The 25,332-nt window shown below is 50.3% G+C and overlaps 1 protein-coding gene across 5 annotated transcripts; it reads left to right on the top strand.

Moving 5' to 3' along the window:
• Positions 1-948: 948 nt before the first annotated feature.
• On the top strand, positions 949-12,483 carry TFE3 (transcription factor binding to IGHM enhancer 3). Of its 5 annotated transcripts, none has more exons than XM_004587903.2 (10): positions 949-1,349; positions 3,530-3,643; positions 4,656-4,959; positions 5,663-5,911; positions 5,992-6,096; positions 7,756-7,873; positions 8,619-8,675; positions 8,846-8,921; positions 10,015-10,162; positions 10,614-12,483. In XM_004587903.2, the coding sequence occupies exons 1-10, from the start codon at positions 1,234-1,236 to the stop codon at positions 11,058-11,060; spliced, it is 1,734 nt and encodes a 577-aa protein (XP_004587960.2). In that variant the 5' UTR covers positions 949-1,233; the 3' UTR covers positions 11,061-12,483. The 5 variants fall into 5 exon arrangements, with proteins under 5 accessions (XP_004587960.2, XP_058514315.1, XP_058514316.1 ...); XM_058658332.1 differs by having other exon boundaries at positions 1,209-1,349; positions 3,550-3,643; positions 4,721-4,959; XM_058658333.1 differs by having other exon boundaries at positions 1,209-1,349; positions 3,550-3,643; positions 4,675-4,959.
• The last annotated feature ends 12,849 nt before the right edge of the window (positions 12,484-25,332 follow it).

The following is a 25,332-nucleotide window of genomic DNA, read 5'->3' as shown; positions in this document are numbered from 1 at the left end:
GTGTGCAACATTGACTACCACCCAGAGGGAGTCGGGACATATTGAATGAATGAACAAATGAGCCAAACAAGTTTTGACGAGCATATTGCATGTCCCACAACCTGGCAGCGCTTTTCATAACTTACTCCCAATAACCATTGCCAGACAGGTATATGACCCCTTCAGTGATGAGCTGGAAAAACTGAGGAGGCTGACAAAGGGGAGGGGCCGTGCCGAAACTAAACCCGGCCCCTTACCATTCCAGAAGTCATTCACAGAAAGGAGTAGATTCAGACTTCACCCAGGTATGCATTCATCCATCTGTCAGGGATTTAGTAAGCATCTATTGCGCGGCCCAATGACCACAGTCCAACCACCGCTGTAGAAGCCATACAACAGGGGAAGGGCTGACTAGAAGATCAGCCGGGCGGCTGGACTACGGTGTCTGGAAGGGCGGGGTTTCTGGCCCCGCACCTCTAGCGGATGTCGCTGCCTTTTGCTTAATCACAGTTGTGCCTTCGTCCAGGGAGTAAGGCTAGATCGGGGCCGGAGGGCGGTGTAGGACACAAATACTACAAATATTGGCCGAAAGGGAGCGCCCTTCCACAGCCATAAACTTGACCCGGACACCCTTTCCGCGCCGACCAGCCATGGGCGCGCAGGCGCCAAGCAGTCCAGGAGCCACTTAATCCTGTACGGGGAGGCGGGAGGAGGGACAATTTGCAAAGAGGGGGCGTGGCTCAGAGCAAGACGCAAACAGGAGGTGTGACTTAACCAAATCACATCTAGCCTATTTGCTTCAGCGGCTGAAGGCGTGGCCTAAGGGCTCCCTTCTCGGAATCAGGCCGAGCCGAATCTAGTTTTCTCTTTGCCTAGGAGGCGTGGCTTAGGGCGGGCCCTCGAATGGCGCTCATCGATTGGCTGCCTCACTCAGGGGGTGTGACCCGATGAACCGTCCATCTCCTCTGCGGTCACTTCCTGTGGAGTTTCCCCAGCCAGAAGAGGAGGGGGAAGAGGACGAGGGGGAGGAGGGCGGTCGTCCGGGGTTAGGTTGAGGGGGGTGTCGGTCCGTTCAGGGCGGGGGATGACTCACGGCCCATCCCATCTTTCCGACGCCGCCCGCCCGCGCAGAACCGGCTCCATGGCTTAGCAGAGGAGGCGGTGGCAAGCAGGGGGGAGGGAGACTTTTATTTTGTTAGGGGGACCGGGCCGAGGCCCGACCGGCCTGGCAGGGCTCGCCCGGGGCCGGGCGTCATGTCTCATGCAGCCGAGCCAGCTCGGGACGGCGTAGAGGCCAGCGCGGAGGGCCCTCGAGCAGTATTCGTCCTATTGGAGGAGCGCAGGCCAGCCGACTCGGCCCAGCTGCTCAGGTGCGGGGTCGTCTGGGGCCGGGAGTGCAGACTAGGGTCTTATCTCGGGGCAGCGGGAATTTGAGACTAGGATTGGAGGCTGTTGGCCTAGCGTTTGAGGACCTTGGGGTACCCGTCTTGGGGCGGCATGTGCGGGAGGCACCTAAACAATCCGGCAGTGGCCTGCGGGAGAACCAGGCTTAAGGGAGTCAGGGGAGAGCAAATTTGCTGATTTGTGGGGGGCTCTTGACTAGAGTCTGGAGGATCCGATTCAGGAGTGTGCAGAACCTGCTAAACTTGAGGGACTGCGAGTCTGATTAGAAACTGAATTTGGCGTCTTTGCGCTGGGCATCTGGGAAGTAAATCGGGGGTGGGGAGCACTGCCAGATGAGGCACTGATCGATTTTAAGGAAATCCTGGATTTTTTTTCCCTCCAATATTGGAAGAGGGGTCTTCGGGCATATGGAGGTGCTGTCTTAGGAGCTTGGTGACTTCCAGTGACTACTAGCTGTGTTTGGCAGGAACATGAATCGGTTTTGGGGGTGTCACTGATTTTGTGTGCGTGTGTGTATATATGAGCAAGACTCGGGTAGAACAGTCACAGTCCTCTTACCTCTGCCTGCCCACTCAGCCCACTGGGACAGTGGGAAAGTCCTCTTCCCACACTGCTGAGGGCTTTGAATGGGTAGGGGCAGCTGGACAGAGGGCGTGGGGAAGATGTTATTTCTCAGCCTAAGGAAGGCCTTAGAGCTGATGGTGGACCCTGGAGGAGGGTCTTGGGGCTGCCAGCACTCCCTGTAGACTCCCAGGCACCCCTACCCACACAGCCCTCTTCCTTTGACCTCGCCCTCGCTGTGCATCCCTCCGCTCCTGCCAGATGATCTTGAATCCTTCCCTAGAAGTAGGGCGAGTGCCTACAGCGGGGCCCCATGTCTGGGTGCGCCTTCTCATCCTTACTTCCTCAACTGAGAGAGCTTTTGGGGGTGGGTTCCAGCTCTTCCTGCCCTCACCCCTGCCCATCTCTTCCAACTTGGGTGCAGTGCTTGTGTGAGCCCAGGAGGGGGTTTTGCCCCTTTTCTGCCCGCTCCCTCTCCCCCTGGATTGTGCTGAGCTCAGCGACACCCGGAGCTTCCTCTTCCTGGACTGACTTCCTGGGTGGTTTTAGGGCCCCATCTGTGAGTGAGGAGAGGAAAGAAGACAGATCCTTGGGGAATGGAGACAATGCTTGGCAAGGGAAGGCACTCACAATTATAGAGATTCCAAACCTTGGGCTGAATTCACAGGTGCACATTCAGCCATGTGCCTGATAGTGGCGTTCTCCCCTACCCCCCAGCATACCAGGGTCCTCTCGCTTATATACCAGCTGGGCTCCTTTGAACTCTTTTGGAACACCCTAGATCACAGCAGTGGGCAGACTTGAAAGGAAGGGTGTATAAGGCTTCTTACTTTGTGTGCCAGAGAGTGTTGGGGGTGGGGAGGTGGCGGCAGGGAAGAGGCTGTGTTTTGATCTCTCAAAAAGAAAAAAAAAAGCAACAAAACAAAACCAGGTAAGGTCTGGGCCAGCTCTGGCTCCTGCAGTCAAAGAAAGAAGGTTCTATAAAGCAGATCATCCACTCAGATCTCCCTCGTGCAAATCCAGAGTGTGGAAGTCTTTGATATTTCTGTTTTTATATCTGGCTGTGTGTTGGCATCCCATGAACTCTGGCTGGGACTGGGGGGAAAAAACTCACTTGAGAAATGGTAGAATCTTCATTGTAAAGTAAATCCCAGACCCCAGCTCCCTCTTGTGATGCATTCAGTTTTGTGTTAAAATGGACTGTTGTGCTATGGGATGCCCCCACCTGGGTAATGTGCGTGTGTGTGTGTTTGTGTCTGTGCATCTTGGGCTCACATTCACTGTCAGGAAAACGGTGGAGGGAGTTGGGGGCGGGAGGACTTCCCGAATGCTTAGTCAGGAATGCTTGTGTAAAGTGAGTTTGGCTATCTTGACTTTTTCTCTTCCAGACCAGGTAACTTACAAGTGACTGTTAGAGATAGAAAGTTGGGAGTTGAGAGAGGAAGAGGGGAACCAGCAGGATGCTGGAATGCTTGGTGGTGGCACCCTGCAGCAGGACCAAACTTGTAGGCAACTCTACTGGAGGAGGGGAGGGGAATTAGGTCTTGGTGCAAACACTGACCGTCACCCCTGCCCCCAACCCCAGCCTGAACTCTTTGTTGCCAGAATCGGGAATTGTCGCTGACATCGAATTAGAAAACATCCTCGATCCCGACAGCTTCTACGAAATCAAGAGCCAGCCCCTCCCCCTGCGTTCCAGGTACAACTCCTCCCCATCTCCCAGGCCCTTTCCCCTCGGTGCCAGCCCAACCCTTTCTCCCAGTAGCCTGTATTTTGCAGATGGCAATGTGAAGGGGGCCCAGAAAGAGCCTGCCCCACAGGACAGCAGGTGTCCAAGCTAGATAGTCCACCCAGACCACCCTACCCGCCCCCAGACCCCCATCCATCCATTGGCCTTATGTGCATACCCATTAAGACACAAATATTCCTACAGTCTTCCTCCCCTCCCCCATCCTCGGAGGATGTGGCCTGCTTCAGGTCACCCTTAGGTGGGCAGAGCCACAGCCCTGGCCCCTGCCCAACCCACTCCTACATTCTAACAACCCACCACCCTTAGCCCAAGGGGAACCCCAACAGGTCTTTCTCTCTTCCCCTCCCTTTCTCCCTCCCCCCCCCATTGGTAATCTAAATGTGCTGAGTCATCGGCCTGAGCTCTAAGAGAGGGGAGGGGACCTGGAAAAGGGGGCCGGAAGAGAGGATTGTGAAATGTCTGAGATTTTCAAGACTGCCTGGCTCCTGGGACCAGAGAGGCTCAGCCTACAGAGGAAGTTGAGCCTAAGGCTGCTACTCTGAGCCTGGTGTCACTCCCTACACTTCCCCCTACCCCACACCCCCCCAACCAGGAGCTCACAGAGCATGTCCAGCCCCAAGTTGGGCTTGGGAACCCTAGGCATTTACATTCCACTCTGGGGCCTCAGTGCCACTGCTGTACAGCTTTACGTGGTCCAGGGTCCTTTTGCAGAACCCAGCAGTGGCCCCACCACTTGATACATAAACAGGCTCATATACAGGTTCCGCCACAAAGGACCAAGGGCTGAACCTCTCCTCCCCCTCCCTGCCGCACTGGACTGTGCCCTCTGACTGCCAGGGCCGGTGTCTCCCCCATCAGACTATGACCCCTGGAACCAAGTGTGGGTCCTGTGTCTGTCCCCATCTTAGGCATGGGATGAGATTTTTAGCTTACATGTGGCCCCATATTTCCCATTCCACAGCCTCCCAATATCACTACAGGCCACACCAGCCACCCCAGCGACACTCTCTGCATCATCTTCCGCAGGGGGCTCCAGGACCCCTGCCATGTCGTCGGCTTCCTCCTCTCGGGTCTTGCTGCGGCAGCAGCTGATGCGGGCCCAGGCGCAGGAGCAGGAGAGGCGTGAGCGTCGTGAACAGGCCGCAGCAGCTCCCTTCCCCAGTCCTGCACCTGCCTCTCCTGCTATCTCTGTGGTTGGTGTCTCTGCTGGGGGCCACACCTTGGGCCGTCCACCCCCTGCTCAAGTGCCCAGGGAGGTGCTCAAGGTAAGGAGAGGGCCACAGGTGACTGCTGTGTTGTGGGTATGGTGGGGGGCGAGGGAAGAGGTTGTTGTGTTGGTAGTTTTTGAGAAAGATCCCTAATTCTATTTAAATGATCTCTGCTATGTCCTGTATATTTAGGATTGTTGAGGGATGTCTTTGTAGACAGTGAAGGAGTTGGGAGGGCCCCGGGGGTCCTGGCAATATAGGATGAGCTTCCCTTTGGCAGTTTCTCTGCCATTGCAGTGTCCCGGGAAAGCAGGTCTGTCAGGTGATATTGGAGATCAGGGAAGAGTCAGAGGAATGGTTCCAGAATGCTCTAGAAACCATAAGGAATCCTGGTAACAATGGTTGGATTTGGGGGGCTATATGGGAGTTCGGAGAGTTCTGAGAAAGCAGGTTAGTTTTAATATTTAATTTTCTTTTTAATATTGTTTACAAAATTGAGGGGGGTGCATACCTAATGTGGGCCTCTGATTACTGTAGGGAGGGTCAAGTATGGAGGAAGGTGGGTGGAGCAAATGTTTCCATGTTTTTGTGCCTTCTGCGGAGATACTGTCTTACTGGTACTTTGGAGGGTTCCCATATTCTGCACCCGGTTTGTCACCAATCCCAGGTGGATTAGGGTAGACAGGCTGCAGGTGCAGAGACAGCTCTGAGACTGGCTTCACTTTGTCCTTCTCCCTTCCCCAACCGTTGCATCACACAGGTGCAGACCCACCTAGAGAACCCAACACGCTACCACCTGCAACAAGCACGCCGACAGCAGGTCAAACAGTACCTGTCTACTACACTTGGACCCAAGCTGGCTTCCCAGGCCCTCACCCCACCACCAGGGCCTGCAACTGCCCAACCGCTACCTGCCCCGGAGGCTGCCCATGCCACCAGTGGCCCCACAGGCAGTGCTCCAAACAGCCCAATGGCGCTGCTCACCATTGAGTCTAGCTCAGAAAAGGAGGTAAGGAGTTGCCAACAGGGTTCCCATGCCCCACTTACCAAATCCTTCCAAGCCTGTGTCATGTTTGCTTCTGCCCCCAGATCGATGATGTCATCGATGAGATCATCAGCCTGGAGTCCAGCTACAATGATGAGATGCTCAGTTATCTGCCGGGAGGCACTGCAGGGCTACAGCTCCCCAGCACGGTAGGTCCTGCCTGGGCTGGGGGATGTGGCATCCCTTTATCACTAAGCCTGCATCTGTGCTTGCTAGAGATAGGCGAGACCCTTGTCATGCATTTTGCTAAAATGAGAAGGGCAGTCCTTGTAATGAGAATGGGACCCAGCAATTCCTGGGGGCCTTGTGGCAGCCTAGCTCCTGAGGTAGATTTTGTTTTTGCTTGAACAGGAGAGAGTTCACCTGACAGACCAGGTAGGCATGTCAGGAAAGAACTGATCATCCAGTCTGTATTCAGACTGTGGGTTTTTTATGGGTATATGTATGGGCCCTTCCTTTCTCCCTCTCCCCTCATTTTCTTGGATGTAGCCGGATAGAAGGCTTCCTGGTCATGGAACTCCTGAAAGTTCTGCCAGAACTTCATAATAAACCTAATAATCCCCTTGGTCTAGGGCTGGGAAGATCCATCCTTGCAGACTAATACACAGTGCAGGAAGTTCCTGGAAATTTAGGCATGGCAAGATGTTTGGACTTTGCTATACCAAGTATCCAAACCTGATAATTTTTTTGTTTTTGTTTGTTTTGTTTTTAGCAGTTTGAATGTACCAAAAGATTCAGACTATTTCTACATACCCAGATCATGTAGTGTTTAGAACATAGCAATAAGTCTCCAAAATTGGTATACATTATAACAAATGGCCAAACCTTCTAGTAACTGGGTCTTCCACAGGGTCATACAGTGAACTATGCCAAGTAGAAGGGTTCTTGTAGAGAATGGAAAAAACATCCTAGAACAAGGAATGTACAATTGTAACACTGTTTTCCTAGAACTTTCCAAAAACTCTTATAATTATCTTTGAAGCATACCAATTGGTTTGCCTTCTGTTTTTTCCAACTTATAAAAGGATGGGCATGTGCATAAAAACGGTACTGGTTTGTAGAGATTTGGATTCGGCTAAAGATTGAAACCTTGTCATAGATCTGCAGATTGGATAGAGCTTTTAAGAGATGAAAACTCTTCAAGATGTGGGACTTGGGTGTACTTAGAGATTTAGTGTGTTGGACTAGAGCATATCCAGGATAGTTTGAAGAGAGGACAGAAAAACACGAAGCTGGCATAAAAGCAGGGTTAGCTGAGCAGTTGGACAAGAAATCATGAGGGAGAACAATAAACAAGAAGTCCCTGGGGTCAGGATCTTGGTACGTAGCAACAGGGGACCATGGGACATAGTTGGTGTGACTTGATCATAGTGAAAGACTACAGATTAGGTTGGAACTCTTTAGAAGACAAATTTTGGGTAAAATGTTGCCATGGCAATTTACCAAGGTCTGAAAAGATTGGGTTAGAGTGCTCCAAGAATGCCAGATTGGAATGTGGTGCGGGGAGGAGCTAACAGACTGGAATGTCACATCAGAGCTCAGAGCTAGCCTTGGAGCCTGGGAAAGGAGCATCAGAGGTCACTGAGAGATTTGAGGGGCTGAGATTTAAGCAGGTCTGCTGAGCTCTGCCCTCCCTGTTGTATGTGAAGTCACTTTGAAGAAGGAAGCTTCCCTCCTTGGCTGAGTCTGCTAAGCCATGTGCCTGAGGGACCCATCCTTGACATGTGTGTGGGATCAAGTACCTGGTTCTGAGGAATGGTGGTGCTGGGGGTCTGTTTCAACTATTTCTCTGCCCTCCCTTCCCCCAGCTGCCCGTGTCAGGAAATCTGCTTGATGTGTACAGTAGCCAGGGTGTGGCCACGCCAGCCATCACCGTCAGCAACTCCTGCCCGGCGGAGCTGCCCAACATCAAGCGGGAGATCTCTGGTAAGTGCTGGCACATTGGCCCCTTCCCCTCAGTTGGATGCCCCCACCTTGGGGAGCCCTCTTCTGCCCCACCCCCACCCAGCTGTGGAACCAGGCCCAACTTGGTGGGGGAAATCCAGGCATCTAGAGACAGGAACCATTTTTCGTCTTTCATCTGGTTGGCTTTGACCTTGCAGTCTCTCACCTTCTTTCATCTTGGGTTTCACAAGTAGCCTGGCACTGTGGCTTTATAAAGCACTGTGAGGCAGGCATAGTGGGGCAACAGTTTCAGGGGCTGCTGGGAACACTGGAGTCTCGACTGGTGTATCTTCTCTAGGAGTGCCCGATTGGAATCCAGACCACTCCTCCCTTTGGCTCCAGCTCCTTCCTAATTCAGTTTGGAGGCAGCAGAATATGGCCCAAGGACTTGGGTTCCTGCTACCCATGTGGGAGACCCAGATGGGGTTCCTGGCTCTTGACTTCAGCCTGGCTCAGCCCTGGCTATTGCGGGTATTTGGAGAATGAACCAGTAGATGGAACATTGATCAATCTATCTCTGTCACTCTGCTTTTCAAATATATATATTTCATCTATATATGTATGAAACTATATATTTGAAAATAATAAAACTATATTTAAAAATCACAAGAACAAAAATACATTCTAAAAAGTCACTCCCCCTGCTACTGCCCAGTACCCCTGAGTCTGTGCTGCCTTCTTCCTCGCCATGGGCACAGAAGCCCTGACCACCCATATTCTCTTCCAGAGACCGAAGCCAAGGCTCTTTTGAAGGAACGGCAGAAGAAAGATAATCACAACCTGAGTAAGCCAGAGAGCATGCGCACTCACCTTGCCTTGCTGCACCACCTGGCCCTGCCTTCACAGGAGCCCCTCCCTGCAATAACCCTGCAGCACCCCGCTTTCTCTCTTTTTCCCTCCTCTACCCCATTGACCACTGTTTCCCCCTCTTCCTCCCCCTCCTCACCTGCAAAGTCGAGCGTCGTAGGCGATTCAACATTAACGACAGGATCAAGGAACTGGGCACTCTCATCCCCAAGTCCAGTGACCCGTGAGTCCGGGCTGGGGACCCCGGGCCAGCGGGAGGTGGGGTGGGCTTCAGGCCCTCCTGCCCATGCAGTTTTCCTCTGGGTCTTTCTGGGCCTGAATGGTTGTAGACCCTGGCTGTGTACTCTGTGATGGTCTGGGTGCTCTATCTGCTCTCCAGGGGACATGAGCCCCTCACTTTGCTGCTCGTGTAGCACTTCCTTTATTCTTTCAAGATGAATCTGTTGAGCCAGGTGTCAGAGGGACTGAAACAGACAAAAATCTATGACCTTGTGGACCCGCTGTTGGAGTGGTGGAAGCCAGACAAATAAGCCCAAAGCCACATGCTCTGTTATGAGTGTGCTACAGAACGAAGAATGGGAGGATGATGGGCTGTGTTGGGAAGAGTGACATTTTGGAATGAGAATAGTAATGAGGCAGGCCACAGTTGACAAGGCACACACGGGCCTAAGAAGCTGAGGTAGGGAAGCCACATGGGGATAGGGGGCGGACAGGGGAGTGTTCAAAGCGCATGACACAGCTAGCAAAGAAGGCAGGAAATGGCAGCAATGTTCATGTCCTAGGAGTGCGGAGAAGCCAGGGTGGCTGTTGTGAGAACAATCAAAGACATGGGTTCTCAAACATGCCAGAGAAGGGCATGTCAAAGAGGGCTTCTGGAGGTCAGGCACTGTTGAAAGATTCCAGATAGAGGGTTTTCATCTGAACATTCTGTACCTTCAATGTGCCCCCACCTCAAGTTCAAGGCCTGCACAGGGGTGATCCTTCCACCTGGTACAGTTCCCCTCCCCTCAGCAATGGAGAGAAACTCCACATATGGGGGTGCATGTGGGCAGGGGAGCTTCAGAACATTCGCAGACAATGGCATTAAAAGATACATTTATCTTGGTGCAAAAAAAAAAAAAAAGTTTATAATCCACGCATAGGAAGTATCCCCAGTAACAATGTGTGTCATGATAGAACTATGCATGGATTTCAGTGATTTTTTTTTTGGTACCAAAATAATCATTACCTCTTCCATGCCATGTTCCACGAACGTTTTGGAAGTTCCCTGCCTTATGCAGGGCTTTGTGGTTCCTCCCTGCCGTCGGGCCCCACAGGGAGATGCGTTGGAACAAAGGCACCATCCTGAAGGCCTCCGTGGATTACATCCGCAAGCTGCAGAAGGAGCAGCAGCGCTCCAAAGACCTGGAGAGCCGGCAGCGATCCCTGGAGCAGGCCAACCGCAGCCTGCAGCTCCGAATTCAGGTGTGCAAGGAGGAGATGGGGTGGGGGAGGGGTGGAGGGCGTGTGGATGGTAATTTTGCTTCAGGGAGAGGCAGAGGCAAGACAGGCCAGGATTTTCCTCACCCTACCCCACCCTGCCCTGCCTTGGTGAATCCCCCAGCTCCTCAACTCCCATGATTATGACCATAGTTATGGTCACATAATTGCTAACATTTGTAATCATTGTAGCTGGGGTGCTTATCATTCCTCCCCCTAGACCAGGCACCTTAACAACAGCTTGAAGCTCCTTTAGTTCACTGGGTCAGTACATAACAACCCCAAGAAACAAGGACCTGTTATTGTACCCATTTTACAGATTGGGCTGCTGAAGCTCATGTTAAGTGGATGGCAGGGTCTGCACTGGAGCCCTTTATGGCCATTTACACTTCTCTGAACCCATCTTCACCTGCACCTATCTATTCTTCTTTCGCAGGAGCTAGAACTGCAGGCCCAGATCCATGGTCTCCCCGTACCTCCTGCCCCAGGGCTGCTCTCGCTGGCCACGACTTCAGGCTCTGACAGCCTCAAGCCAGAGCAGCTGGACACTGAGGAGGAAGGCAGGCCAGGCACAGCGACAACGTTCCATCTAGGCGGGGGACCGGCCCAGAGTGGCCCTCATCAGCAGCCCCCAGCACCACCCTCCGATGCACTTCTGGACCTGCACTTTCCCAGTGACCACCTGGGAGACCTGGGGGACCCCTTTCACCTGGGGCTGGAGGACATTCTAATGGAGGAGGAGGAAGGGATGGTGGGAGGACTGTCAGGGGGTGCTCTGTCCCCGCTGCGGGCTGCCTCGGACCCCCTGCTCTCTTCGGTCTCCCCTGCTGTCTCCAAGGCCAGCAGCCGCCGCAGCAGCTTCAGCATGGAGGAGGAGTCCTGATCAGGTCTCATCCCTCTTCTGGGCCTCCCCCTGACCCAGGAAAGGAGGACCAGTTAGGCTGAGGCCCGTCTCCCCCAACCCTTTCCAGGAGACTGCCCTGCCCAGGTATTCTGGGGGGGAGGAAAGAGGAGATGTGATCAGGCTAGGAGGAGGAGTCAGATGAGGCCCCTCCCCTTCCCCAAAGGGCCAACCCTGGGCAGATTGCTGAGGGAGAGGGCACCCGGAAGTGGTGAGAACAGGGCCTGTTGCCTGTGGAGTCAGCCTCACCCCTACCACCGCTGCTGCCATGGGACCTGCCCTTGCCCAGGTGAGGGAAGAAGACGGGGAGGTCCTGGCTGGGTCTCCCAGAAAACGAAGGTCAGAACAGTGCTCTAGCCCTTTCTCTTGAAACCGCCCATCTAGTCCATGCTTGTGGGGGAAGAGGAGTCAAAATGAAGGAAGTCCTGCTTGCAGGAGAGAGAGGGGCACAAGGGTGGACAGAGGGTGGGTTGAAAACCCTGGCCCTTCCCCTTGAACCCTACCCTGCTCAGGCAAGGAACGGAAGTGAGGTTGAGACTTGGCCGCTTTGCCTGGAAACTCAGCACTGGCCTTCTAGGAATGGAGGCGCTAGGCCCCTTCCCTTCCCTATAGCCACAGCCCAACGCAGGCATCTCAGGTGTTGAAGAACCCCCCTTCCCCTGTGAAGGTCACAGTGAACCACCATGCCCTTGGCCTCTAAACACCATCCCATCCAAACATTCCATGCTGCAGGGAGGAGTGGCACTTCCCCTGCCTTAACCCAGGACCAACCCTAGCTAACCTAGGAGGGTGCTGAGCTGCCCTTGTTCTTCTTGAGAAAGGGGGTGGATCTTGAAACCATATGCATTGATGCTTGCAGGCCTAGTGATGGAGTGAGACTTAGGCCCCCAAGCCTTGCTTAGACTCCTACCTTTTTCAGGGGTGGAGGAGGGGGCGTGTAGGGGCAGTGTTGGGGAGCTGATGGGGAATGACAGGGCCTGAGGTCAGGTGTGCAGAATCAGATCCCAGGGACTGTGTCAAGGGTCACAGTGAAGGACAGGGACATTTCTGCAATGCCCACCGCCCAGGACAAAGTGCCTCCCCTCCCCTGAGGCAGAGGCCTGGAGTGGATGGGGGGATTACAGATGCATATTGTTTCCTCTCATTTTTTAATGAACTCTATTTGGAAGTTAGGTCACCCCAGCCTGTGGTCCTCATCCTATCCTCCATTTGGAGGACTCCCCACATTTGCGATATCAACAGACACTCCCCACCCACTACCAACCCTCCTACCACTCACACCCAGGGCTGTTAGCTTTGGATTGCTGGGGCCAGGCCTCAAGGAGGGTGTACTGAGGGGCCTGTAGGTTTGTGAGGAAAATAATAAATGCTAGGCGTGTTTGAGGCGCTTTTAACTTTGGCAAAACTCTCCTTGGCCTTGTGTTTGTGCAATGAATATGAGCTTGTACGGGTCACAGAGGCTGAACATTCTGGGAAGGAACAGATTTGAGAGGGATGCATGAAAGAAGGGAGATAGGAAGAGAGGCTGCAGGGAACCACCTGCCAACCAAGATCATCAGCCTTGTAAAACACCTGCTCTGGGGCCCGGCGGCGTGGCCTAGCAGCTAAAGTCCTCACCTTGAACGCGCCAGGATCCCATATGGGCGCCAGTTCTAATCCCGGCAGCTCCACTTCCCATCCAGCTCCCTGCTTGTGGCCTGGGAAAGCAGTCGAGGACGGCCCAATGCTTTGGGATCCTGCACCCATGTGGGAAACCTAGAGGAAGTTCCTGGCTCCGGATCAGCACAGCACCGGCCGTTGGGGTCATTTGGGGAGTGAATCATCGGATGGAAGATCTTCCTCTCTGTCTCTCCTCCTCTCTGTATATCTGACTTTGTGATAAAAATAAATAAATCTTAAAAAAAAAAAAAAAAAAAACACCTGCTCTGGACCCATGCAAACTGCCACCGCCCCCGCAGTGGTTTCACCTGATTGATTCCTCTCAGGAAAGCTTGGTCAGAATGTGCTGCTGCTTGTTCCCATTCCCTGCTTGAAGAGGCCTAAACAGACAGCACTGAAGTAACCCTTCTGAGTTATTAATTAAGTTTGGCAAGTGAGGACTGCAGTTTGAAAACATCACTGGGAGCTGAAGGAGAGTGCTGAAAAAAAAAAGAATGTTTATGATTACTTGAAGGGAAGAACACCAGAGAGAGATTTTATTTCCACCTGTTTGCCACCCCAAATGACCACAATAGGTAGGATTGGGCCGGGCTGAAATCAGGAGCCAGGAAGTTTGCCTGTGTCTTCCACTTGGGTAGCAGGGGGGCGTAAGTATTTGGGCCATCTGCTGCTTTCCCAAACATGTTAGTGGGGAGCTGGATTGGAATCATGGTAGCCGGGACTCAAATTGGCATGCCGATATGAGATGCCAGCATTATGAGCAGGGGGTTGATTTTTTATAGCACAACTGTTCCTGGGAGAAAAGATTTTGTTGCAAATTCAATTTATTTTCACTCATTCATATCAGAGAAAGATCTAGAAACTCCAATGTGTTGGTTCACTCCCTGAATCTCTGCGACAGGTGCAACTGAGTCTGATCAAAACCAGGAACCAGGAACTCAATCCAGGTCTGTGATGGATGACAGGAACCTTACTGCTAGGATGCACATTAGCAGGAAGCTGGAGTTCGGGTTGACACTAGCACTTGGATCCAGCCATTACTCTGGGAGGCAAGCATCCAAAGGGGTGTCTTAATCACTCTGCCAAACATCCATCTGCACATTGACTTTTGATATCAGTAAAGTTTATGAAAATATCAGCTGGTAGGCAAAACAGATACTCCAGATTGTAGAAGGGCCAAGCATGGTACCTAGTGGCTAAAGTCCTCACCTTGTACATGCCGGTATCCCATATGGGCACCAGCTCGTGTCCCAGCTACTCCACTTCCCATCCAGCTCTCTGCTTGTGGCCTGGGAAAACAGTTTAGAATGGCCCAAAGCCTTGGGACCCTGCACCTGTGTGGGAGACCCGGAAAAAGCTCCTGGCTCCTGGCTTTGAATTGGCTCAGCTCCAGTCATTGCGGCCACTTGGGGAGTGAATCAGTGGATGAAGGATCTTCCTTTGTCTCTCCTGCTCTCCGTATTTCTGACTTTCCAATAGAAACAAATAAGTCTTAAAAAAAAAAAAAAAGATGATAGAAAAGGCCAAGAGTAAACATGGGGGGACAGGCATTGATATTTACAAAGAATTTTTTAAAGAGAGGAAGATCTTCCGTCCGATGGTTCACTCCCCAAGTGAGCTGCACCGGCCGGTGCTACGCTGATCCGATGCCGGGACCAGGAACCTCTTCTGGGTCTCCCACGTGGGTGCAGGCTCCCAAGGCATTGGGCCGTCCTCAACTACTTTCCCAGGCCACAAGCAGGGAGCTGGATGGGAAGTGGAGGTGCCGGGATTAGAACTGGCACCCATATGGGATCCCGGTGCTGTCAAGGACTTTAGCCGCTAGGCTATGCTGCTGGGCCCGCAAAGAATTTTTTTTTAAGGTTTATTTTTGTTTGAAAAGTAGAGTAACAGACACGAGAGAGATCTTCCATCTGCTGGTTCACTCCCAAAATGGCTGCAATGGCTGGAGCTCAGCTGATCTGAAGCCGGGATCCTGGAGCTTCCTCTGGGTTTCATATGTGGGTGCAGCATCTTCCATTGCTTTCCCAGGCCAGAAGTAGGGAGCTGGATTCAAAATGGGGAAGCCGGGATATGATCTAGTGCCCATATGGGATGGCAGCATTTGCAGTTGGAGAAAGCCAGTTGAGCTATCACTTAACTTTGTAATCCCCCTCCGAAGGAATTATAAAGCTGTTAGAGTCACATCCCCCTAGTATTAACATCTTACACAACCCCAGAAAATAACGAGAGCAAAGAGCAATTTTAACTTCAGACTTTATTTTGGGGTTTATCAGTTTTTCTGCTGATGCCTTCTGTATTCTAGGCTCCAAGTAAGGATATTGTACTTGTTTCCTATGCCTGGTGGATTTTTTTTAAAGCTGTATTTTATTTGAGCGTCAGAATCACAGAGAGAGCAAAAACAGATCCTCTATCTGCTGGTTCACTCTCCAAATGGCTGAATGGTAAGGGCTAAGACAGGCTGAAGCCAGGAGCTCCATCCAAGTGTTCCTCATGGGTGGCCACCTTCTGCTGCTTTAGCATGGAACTGGGTGGGAAATAGGACAGCTAGGACTCAAACCTGTACCCACATGGGATCCCAGGCTTGTAATTGGTGGTGAGTCCCTACTACCTATGCCTGTTGAACACATGACCAATTCTTCACAACTAAAAACTACACGGTGCACATTCATTGTCTCTCAGGTTTGGTGGGTCAGGAATCCAGGCTGGGCTCAGCTGGGTTTGCAAATTCATTGTCCCTCAGCCCAATCAAGCAAGGCATCTGATGTGACTCTAGACCTATCTGCAAGCACTACTGGGGAAGATGTATTCTGGACTTGCGTAGGCAGGATTCAGCTCTGCAGCCTGCTGACAGCCCCAGATTCCTGCCAGCTGCCAGCCAGAGGTGCCCACGATGCTTGCTACATGTGTGCCTTTGCAAGAGAAGGCTCACAGCAGTTTTAAATTTTTGTTTGTTTTTTTTTTCACACACAAACACAATACATGGATGAATGGATGGTTTAGACAGTCTGATCGGATCACTTGCTCTGATGTCACCTCCTCTTCTCCGTGTTTATGAATGAAGGCTCTGCACACTGCACAGTGTCAAGGAGCAATTCCTTGGATGTATCTTCCTCCAATGTCACCTACTCCTCTCATGCTTAAGCAGGATGGATCCACACACCTCGCTCCCTCGTTCTCTCCTGTGCCACGATCGTGATAGCTCTCTCTCCGTCTCTCTGTGTACAGCGGGCACAGAGACAGCTGCACATGCACACCGTCCCAGTGGCACAAAAAGCAAAACACGTGGCCAGCCATGGAGGCCGCCATAGCCTGAGTTTTTAATTTTTGAGAAGCATTTGGGCCCGGCGGCATGGCCTAGCGGCTAAAGTCCTCGCCTTGAACGCCCCGGGATCCCATGTGGGCGCCGGTTCTAATCCTGGCAGCTCCACTTCCCATCCAGCTCCCTGCTTGTGGCCTGGGAAAGCAGTGGAGGACGGCCCAAAGCTTTGGGACCCTGCACCCGCGTGGGAGATCCGGAAGAGGTTCCTGGTTCCTGGCTTCGGATCGGCGCGCACCGGCCTGTTGCGCCTCACTTGGGGAGTGAATCATGAGATGGAAGATCTTCCTCTCTGTCTCTCCTCTCTGTATATCTGACTTTGTAATAAAATAAATAAATCTTTAAAAAAATTTTTTTTGAAAAGCATTTATGTGGAAAGCAGAGAGAGAGAGAGAGAGAGACAGGTCTGCGATGTACTATTTCACTGCTTAAATGGCCACAACAGCCATAGCTGAATCAGGCTGGAGCCAGGAGCCCCACCTGGATCTCCTATATAGGTGACAGGAACTCACGTATTGGGGTCTGATACCTCAGTAGGAAGCTGGATCAGAAGCAAAAGCAGGAGTAGATCTCAGGCACGCCGGTATGGTCCACAGTTGTCCCAGGTGACAACCTAACCTACTGAGCTACACAGCCTGCCTCTTTTCTTCCATTAAAATCTTAATTTATTTGAAACACACAGAGAAAAAAGAGAGAGTAATTTCCCATTCTCTACCCTCCTCCAAATGCCCACAACATCTAGGATTGGTTTGAGCCAAAGTTAGTAAGCCCAAAATCCTTTGTGAGTACTTGGATTAGAAGTGGACATAAGAGGCCTGGCGGGATGGCTCAGTGGCTAAATCCTTGCCTTGCACATGTTAGGATGCCATTGGGCACCAGTTCATGTTCTGGCTGCTCCACTTCCCCATCCAGCTTCCTGCTGGTGGCCTGGGAAATCAGTAGAGGATGGCCCGAAGCCTTGGGACCTCGCACCTGGTGGGAGACCTGGAGGATGCTTCTGGGTCCTGGCTTTGGATCATCTCATTTCTGGTTGTTGTGGCCAATGGATGGGAAATCTTTCTATCTCTCTCACTCTATAAATCTGACTTTCCAATAAAAATTTTTAATTCTTTTTAAAAATATATTAATTATTTTTATTTCTGATGATTTTTACATAGTTGATTAGGGTGGTAAGGGTCAAGGACTACAGGAAGCTGGGTGAGATCTCCATTTCCACATTCTCTTTTTTTCCTTTCTGTATCTGGGGGAAGGAGGGAGACAAGGAAAGAAGCCACACCCAGCCTCCCAAACGCCTCTGCACCCTGGGATAGAGGACAGCCTCCCCGCCAATACTACCCCATGTGGGGTATGCTCTGAGGGTCCTGCTCATGAGGTTTTGATAGTTCAACAGTTCCGAATTGCCGCTAGTCTTGCCACTCTAAGCATGATGAAATATCTCCAGAATCCACTGGCTGACATAGTTCATCTTAGACTCTTCGTTTGCTCAGATATTCACTGCCAACTCTTGGCTGGAGTAGTTGATTGATTTCTTCTGTCCTCCATCCTCTGTTGCGGTACCAGGTGTCCTCTGCAGGTTCCAATATACCGCCAAATCCTCCATGTGCTCCTGGATATGCTGTCCACTGCTCTAAGCCACTGAGGCAGCCCATCTCTGACACATGCACTCCACAGTCAGAGCATGGAACCTACAATTCTCTCCATGGTTGGGGTTCTGAGTGCAGCAATTCAATTGGGAAGATCCCCAGAGAAAATTCATCTGAGGTGATCTCAGACCTGATTGTTGTGTGTGTTTACCAATACAGGGCCCGGCACAGTCTGTCGCCCCAATCAGCTTAAGCACATGCTGGTGGTTTCAATTGCTGGGTCAGTTCTGTCTTCAGCCCTGTCTTCTGCACAAACCAATCAGTGTTGCAGCCCAGCCCAACCCTGCCTACCACACACTCAGCCTTCACATATACCAGTGGGAACTGCAGCCTACTTGGAGCAACCCACAATAACCCCTACCAGGCCTACCCCCTGCCCTGGTTCCCATGCTTGCCAGTATGTACAGCAGACTGGTCCAGTCTGCCCCACATCCCATTCGACTTTCATACATGTCAATGGGCATTGAAGCCTAGTTCAATCCAACCAGCCACACACATGCTGGCGGGTGCCACTCTCTATCTAGCCATGCCTGCCCAGTGCTGGTTCTTATGCTTACCAGTTGGAGTGGCAACACCAGAGGGAGGTACCCACTTTTTCTCTACTCGGCCCACTCCTGGATCTTGTACTCTCCAGGTGGTTCTGCAATTTAGCTTGGCAGAATTTGCCCCCACGCCAACATCTGCCAGCTGATGCTGCAGCAAAGCCCAACCAACCCATACCCACTCTGACTTATGCTTGCACCAGTAGGAACAGTCAACTGAGCCTATCTTTCCAATGATCCAGCTCATTTGATGCCAACAGGTGCTGTAGCCCTACCCAGCCTGGTCTGCCCACATCCCGACTCACGCTCTCCAGTGGAAGTGGTATTCCAGCAGGGGAGTCCTCCATAGCCCCTCTACCGGTTTTGCCCCCTCCCCCTTGGGTCTCACATGTGCTGGCTGGGTGCCGCAGCCCAGCCTGGCATGGCCATCTCACCTCAACATTTGCCATTGGGTGCTGTAGCCTGACTGGGCTGGGCCCACTCCCAATTCCAGCTTATGGTGGTGAAGGCTACAGCCTAGCCCAGTCCATCTGACTCCAGTTCTGGCTCTCATGGGAACTGCTTTGTGTTGGGGCCCAACCTGGCCCAACTCACACTCCTTTCTGGTGCTTCGATTCACCAGCGGGTGATATGAACTGGCCCAGCCTGGTTAGCCCCAGATTTGTGCCAAATGTGTGCTGGTGGATACTGATCCCTGGCCTGGCCCAGGCTGTTGCCTATTGTGGTTCTTGCGCTCACCTGCAGGGACTTTGTCCCGACAGAGGAGTTCCCCAATTTCCTCCATCAGAACCTCTCCCAATGCCAAATCTTTTGTCCATCGGTAGGACCATGGACCAGCCCTACTTAGTCCACCTCCTGTCCTAGCAGGAACAGTGGTCTTTCCTGACTGGCCTTCACTCATTCTGGTTTTTACTGTTGAGTGTTACAACCCAGCCAATCCTGGCCTACACCCAAACACAGCCCACACATGGCTCAGCAGGGACAGAGACCTAGTCTAGCCCATCCTACACCTACCCCTGGTTCTCATGAGTACCAGTGGGTGCTGGAGTCTAGCCCAGTCTAGTGCACCCCAGACCCAGTCCACATCTGTGCAGAGGGACACTGCAGTCATGCCCAGACCAGACAGCAGCCCCTACTTTGACTTTCATACTCACCAGTCAGAACCACAATCCAGCCAGGGTGTCCTCTTAGCTCTCCAACCAGGCCTGTTCCCAGCCATAGATCTTGTGGTGTGTCAGTCAGTGGTTGCTCTGACCCAGCCTGACCCGGCCTGCCCCCAGTCCCAACTGTCGCTGGTGGATGCTAAAACCTGGCCCTGCTCAGTCTACTCCCACCCCTGGCTCATGCAAACTAGTAGGTGTGACAGCTTAGCCTGGCATGACCTGCACTCCAGCCTGGTTTCTGCACTTGCCAGTGAGCTAAGGTTTGCTCAGCTCTGCCCAGTCTATTCTTTTCCAAAACTGGCTCACACATTGGAGCTACCCTGCTTAGCTTGCCCGACCTCCCATGCCTGGATCACGTGCTAGCCAGTGGGAGCTATGGCCCACTAGGGGAGTTTCCCTTAAAGAAAAAAAAGATGTGGATGTAGGACTCGAATCCAGGCACTCCAGTATGGAATGCAAGGGCCCCAGTAGCATCTGCAGTGCCATGCCAAACACCTACCCCTTAACTCCCAAAACATGGTAATTTGCCTCACTAAAATCAGAAAACAAAACAAAGACCCACCTGCAAAAATGGAAATCAGTCTCGTGTAATCTAACCATAGATACAGCATCCCCTCACTGCAGAGACTGTGGATTGGAATCAAGTAAATCAGATAAATCAAAGCGATGCAATTACAAAAGCTATGACTGTCAGTGGGCACTGATGGAAGCGCAACCTTCAAGCTCCCTTCTATGTGGCATTAGCTTTTAAAGTCTTCCTGGTTGAGAATTTCTCAGGGTGTCCATTGAGAAGCTCTACAGACCATGTGATTCCAGAGTCAACTGGCACTTTTTTTTTTGCCAGCTGTTGCATTCTAAACGCAATAAAAGGAACCAGGGCCAGCATGGATCAGTTTGGCACTTGCAGTGCTGGCATCCTATATCAGGGTGCCGGTTTGAGTCCTAGTTAATGTGCTTCTGGTCTAAGGTTCTTTCTTTCTTTTTTTTAATATATATTTTTTTAGATTTATTTTATTTTTATTACAAAGTCAGATATACAGAGAGAGGAGGAGAGACAGAGAGGAAGTGGCACTGCCGGGATTAGAACCGGTGACCATATGGGATCCTGGTATGTTCAAGGAGAGGACCTTAGCCACTAGGCCACGCCACCAGGCCCCTTTCTAATATGCCTGGGAAGGTAGTGGAGAATGGGCAAGTACTTGAGTTCTGATGCCAATGGAGAAGACTTGGATTGAGTTTCTGGTTCCTGGCTTTGGTCTGCCCCAACCTGGCTCTTGTGACCATTGGAGGAGTGCATCAACAGTTGGAAGATCTCTCTCTCTCTTCTCTGTTCTCTCTTCTCTCTTCTCTGTTATGCCTTTCAAATAAATAAATGGATAAATACATTTTGAAAAACCAAGGAATCAGAGCTCTTTGGAGAAATGTCTGATCTTAAGAAGGGAGTAAGGAACTATGAGCCCGGGACAGCCTGTATGCTGGTAGTTTTGGAAGCATGGCAGCAGGATATGGGGGCAACCTCAAAGAATTCCCAGGAGCTGAGGCTGAAACAACACCAGATTCACAAGAGTATTGGATTATGATCCAACAAACAAACAAACCATGATTCCACACTGACACAAATCAGTGCTGATTGAATAAGTCAGTCCTGGAGAAAGGACAACTCTTCATACATAAGAATTCCAAATAATAAATATCTAAGGAATGTAGTGAGTAGGAGAGTTCATTAGAATATTGCAGAAATAATTGCTATGGGTAAGATCCACCAAATGTTAAAACGTTGTGGTGGCAACTAACAGGTGCCCAATCCTAACTCTCACCTTCCTAATGTGTGTGAAATATGTGGAATATCTGACTCTCATCCTTGCGAGAGGTGGGGCAGAATTCCTCTCTGCTTCAGTGTCAGCTGTACTGCAGAACCTGTGTCTAACACAAGAGCTTCCCATAAGCATCGATTCCTTCTTTTTAACAAAATGTATTTATATATTTATTTAGAAAGTCAGAGTTAGAGAGAGAAAGAGAGAATCTTCCACCTGCTTGTTCACTCCCCAAATGGCAGCAGTGGCAAGAGTTAACTTGTTCAAAGCCAAGAAACAGCAGCTTCTTCCAGCTTTCCCACATGGGTGCAAAGATCAAGGACTCTGAACCTCTTGGGCTGCTTTCCCAGGCTCATTAGCAGGTGGCTGGAATGGAAATGAAGCATCTGGGATTTGAACCAGCATCCACATGACAGACACATCAACACCACAAGCAAAAGCTTCATCCTCTGCAAAATAATGCCAGCCTCAAGCAGGGTTGCGTTCAACCTGGGTCATTCTTGAAATGCCCACAACAAACAGGACTGGATTAAGTCAAGCTGGAGCCAGGAGATCAAAGCTTAGTTTGGGTCCTCTACATGGGTAACAACAATCCAAGTACCTGAGTATCACCTGCTGACTCCCAGGATGCACAATAGCAAGAAGCTGAACTGTGGGCTGAGCTAGGACTCTGACACAAGATGTTGGCATTACCAGTGGGCCTTTGAGGAGTGAACCAGTAGATGGAAAATTGTCCCTTTCTTCCTTCCTACTGGTTCACTCCGCAAATGGCTACAATGTCTGGAGCTGAGCTGATATGAAGTCAGAAGCCAAGAGCTTCATTCAAGTCTTCCATGTTGGTACAGGGTCACAAGGACCTGGACCATCCTCTACTGCTTTCCCAGGCCACAAACAGGGAGCTGGATGGGAAGTGGAGCATCCGGAACACAAATTCATGCTCATTTGGGATCCTGGCACTTGCAAGGTGGAGAGTTAGATGGTTGAGCCACTGTGCTGCCCCCAAGAAAGTAATTTTCAATTATGTTGACTTAAACATGTAAGAAAGAATGGGGAACAGTTGATCAATAGGTACTAAATTACAGTTTGATAGAAGCAAGTTCTGGGGTCTGGCGCAGTAGCCTAGTGGCTAAAGTGAGAGACACAGAGGAAGCTACTGGCTCCTGGCTCCTGGCTCCTGGCTTCGGATTGGCTCAGCTCCAGCAGTTGCGGCCACTTGGGGATCGAATCAGTGGATGGAAGATCTTCCCCTCTGTCTCTCCTCCTCTCTATATATTTGCCTTTCCAATACAAGTAAATAAATCTTAAAAAAAAAAAAAAGCAGCAGCAGCAAGTTCTGGGTTTCTATTGCACGAAGGATGACTATAGATAACAATGTATTGTCAACTTTCCTCCTCATTGTAGTCCAGAGATCTTTTATTATTATTATTAAAATTAATATTTACATTCATGGTATGAGTCCATAGGTCATAATTTTCAGCAGCTCTGGCTCCTTTCCACCAGTTCTCACAAACTTTGTCCCCTGGGTAAAGTTAGCAGGTGTTCATCTTCCGGGTCTCCCATATGGGTGCAGGATCCCAAGGCTTTGGGCCATGTTTTGCTGCTTACCCAGGCTACCCAGCAGGGAGCTGGATGGGAAGTGGAAGTAGAGGAGCTGGGGCATAACCTAGCAACCAAATGAGATGCCAGGGCCACAGGGTAGAGGATTAGCCCAATATATTTTTTTTTAAAGATTATTATTATTATTGCAAAGCCGGATATACAGAGAGGAGGAGAGACAGAGGAAGATCTTCCATCCGATGTTTCACTCCCCAAGTGAGCCGCAATGGGCCGGTACGCGCCAATCCGATGCCGGGAACCAGGAACCTCTTCCGGGTCTCCCACGCGGGTGCAGGGTCCCAAAGCTTTGGGCCGTCCTCCACTGCTTTCCCAGGCCACAAGCAGGGAGCTGGATGGGAAGTGGAGCTGCCGGGATTAGAACCGGCGCCCATATGGGATCCCGGGGCGGGTTCAAGGTGAGGACTTTAGCCGCTAGGCCACGCCGCCGGGCCCAAGCCCAATATATTTTTAACTTATATTATAGTCAAAGACTTAAAGAGCTCCTGGTTCCTGGCTTTGGATCAGCACGGCTCCAGCCGTTGCAGTCACTTGGGAAGTGAATCATGGACAGAAAATCTCCCTCTCTGTCTCTCCTCCTCTCTGTGTATCTGACTTTGCAGTAAAAATAAATAAACCTTTAAAAAAAATATATATATATGTATATACACACACACACATATATGTATATATATACATATATATACATATATGTATATATATATGTATATACACACACATATATGTGTATATATATATATATTACAAGGGCCTGGTGCTGTGGCCTAGCAGCTAAAGTCCTCGCCTTGAACGCACCAGTATCCCATATGGGCACCAGTTCTAATCCCGGCAGCTCCACTTCCCATCCAGCTCCCTGCTTGTGGCCTGGGAAAGCAGTCGAATATGGCCTAAAGCCTTGGACCCCTGCTCCCGTGTGGGGGACCTGGAGAAAATTCCTGGCTCCTGGCTTTAGATAGGCGCAGCACCGGCCGTTGTAGTCACTTGGGGAGTGAATCATTGGACAGAAGATCTTCCTCTCTGTATATCTGACTTCGCCATAAAAAAATAAATAAATCCTTAAAAAATATTTTTAAAATGTTAAAACATGGAAAAATATATACATGCCGCTAAACTTAGGAACAACACGTGGTCTGTTTTGCGTTAACAGAGATAAAGGGTGAATTCACCAGAGAGACATACCAACATGAGTGTGTAAACCAGATAAATAACAAGATTTCAAAATATGTGACGCAAATCCCTACAGCAATAAAGGGAGAAATAGACAAGTCCCCAATCATGGCTGGGAATTTGACCCTCCAGTGCTCCGTAGCTGATAACATCACCTGATTTGTAAAGCTATGGACAGCTTCTATTTTCAACTGAAATGGACTAGTTGTAACTGGATTTTGCCTTCCTGCCTGAAACAAAACTCCAGACCAATGTATGCAACAGCAAATATCAAGGTAGTGGAATCAAACAACGAATGAAAGTAATCCCTGAGAAATTAAAAAAAAACAGATGAACCTTAGGCTTGTCCAGTTTCCCACCTGGAGACAGAAGGTCTGTTCAGGGTGGACCATGAAACTGGTAGGCTATGTGAACTAAACCAGACACAGGGCAAGCAGGAGAAATCTCAGACAAAACCATAAAGATAGAAAGTAGGATAGAGGTTGTTGAAGGCTGAAGGGGTGGGGAAGGATGGGGAAAGATTACTTAACAGATACAGAGTTTCTGTTGAGGATGATGAAAAAGTTCTGGAAATAGTTCAGTGATGGTTACACAACACTGGATGTACTTAATGCTCCTGAATCATATACTTAAACATGATAACCTTTGTGTGATGCATACTTGAATGCTGCTGGCAACAAGTATAAAGGGAAATGCTACGGACACATTGATGCCAAAAATTCGGACTGATTCCTCTTAAAATACACAACATGCCAATGATCAGTCAGGAAGAAATAGATAGCTTCATTAGCCCCCTATTACGAAATAAATTGAATTTGTAATAAAACATGTTCCCACAAAAGAAATCGCAGGTCCAGATGTTGTCCTTGGAGAATTCTAAGAAAGAAGTAGAATCAATTTTGCACAAACTGTTCCAGAAAATTGGTGATGATAATATTTAACTCATTCTATGAGACTAGAAGTACTCTGACACAAAACCAGAGAAATTATAAGAAAAGGAAACTGGGGACAGTATTTAACATCACAGTGATAGAAGCGTGGGATGCCCACATCCTGGGTCACAGTGCCTGGGTCTCAGTGTCCCTCTAATGCACATCCCGGGAAGGCAGTAGATAATGGTTCAATTACTTGGGTCCTTGTAACCTATGTGGGAGACTCGAAATTGAGTTTAAAGACCATAGCTTTAACTTGATCCATCCTTGGCTGCTTTGGATGTTGAGGAATGTGATTCAGCAGATTAAAAAAAAAATCTCTGTTTCTGTATCTCTTTGCCTTGTAAATGGAAAATAAGAATAAATGAAAAATTTAAAAAGTAGGTTAGGGCCCAGCGTGA

Source organism: Ochotona princeps, chromosome X (assembly GCF_030435755.1).
Source record: "Ochotona princeps isolate mOchPri1 chromosome X, mOchPri1.hap1, whole genome shotgun sequence".
NCBI classification, from domain to species: Eukaryota; Metazoa; Chordata; class Mammalia; order Lagomorpha; family Ochotonidae; genus Ochotona; species Ochotona princeps.
The sequence above is the reverse complement of the archived record's forward strand: the minus strand, read 5'-3'. Positions and strand labels throughout refer to the sequence as shown.

Excerpts from the sequence above, each read along its gene's own strand:
- TFE3 (XM_004587903.2), top strand. The coding sequence starts at position 1,234 with ATGTCTCATGCAGCCGAGCCAGCTCGGGACGGCGTAGAGGCCAGCGCG. Across the intron at positions 4,960-5,662 it reads TGCCCAGGGAGGTGCTCAAG|GTGCAGACCCACCTAGAGAA; the intron begins GTAAGGAGAGGG and ends TGCATCACACAG. Across the intron at positions 8,922-10,014 it reads ATCCCCAAGTCCAGTGACCC|GGAGATGCGTTGGAACAAAG; the intron begins GTGAGTCCGGGC and ends CGGGCCCCACAG.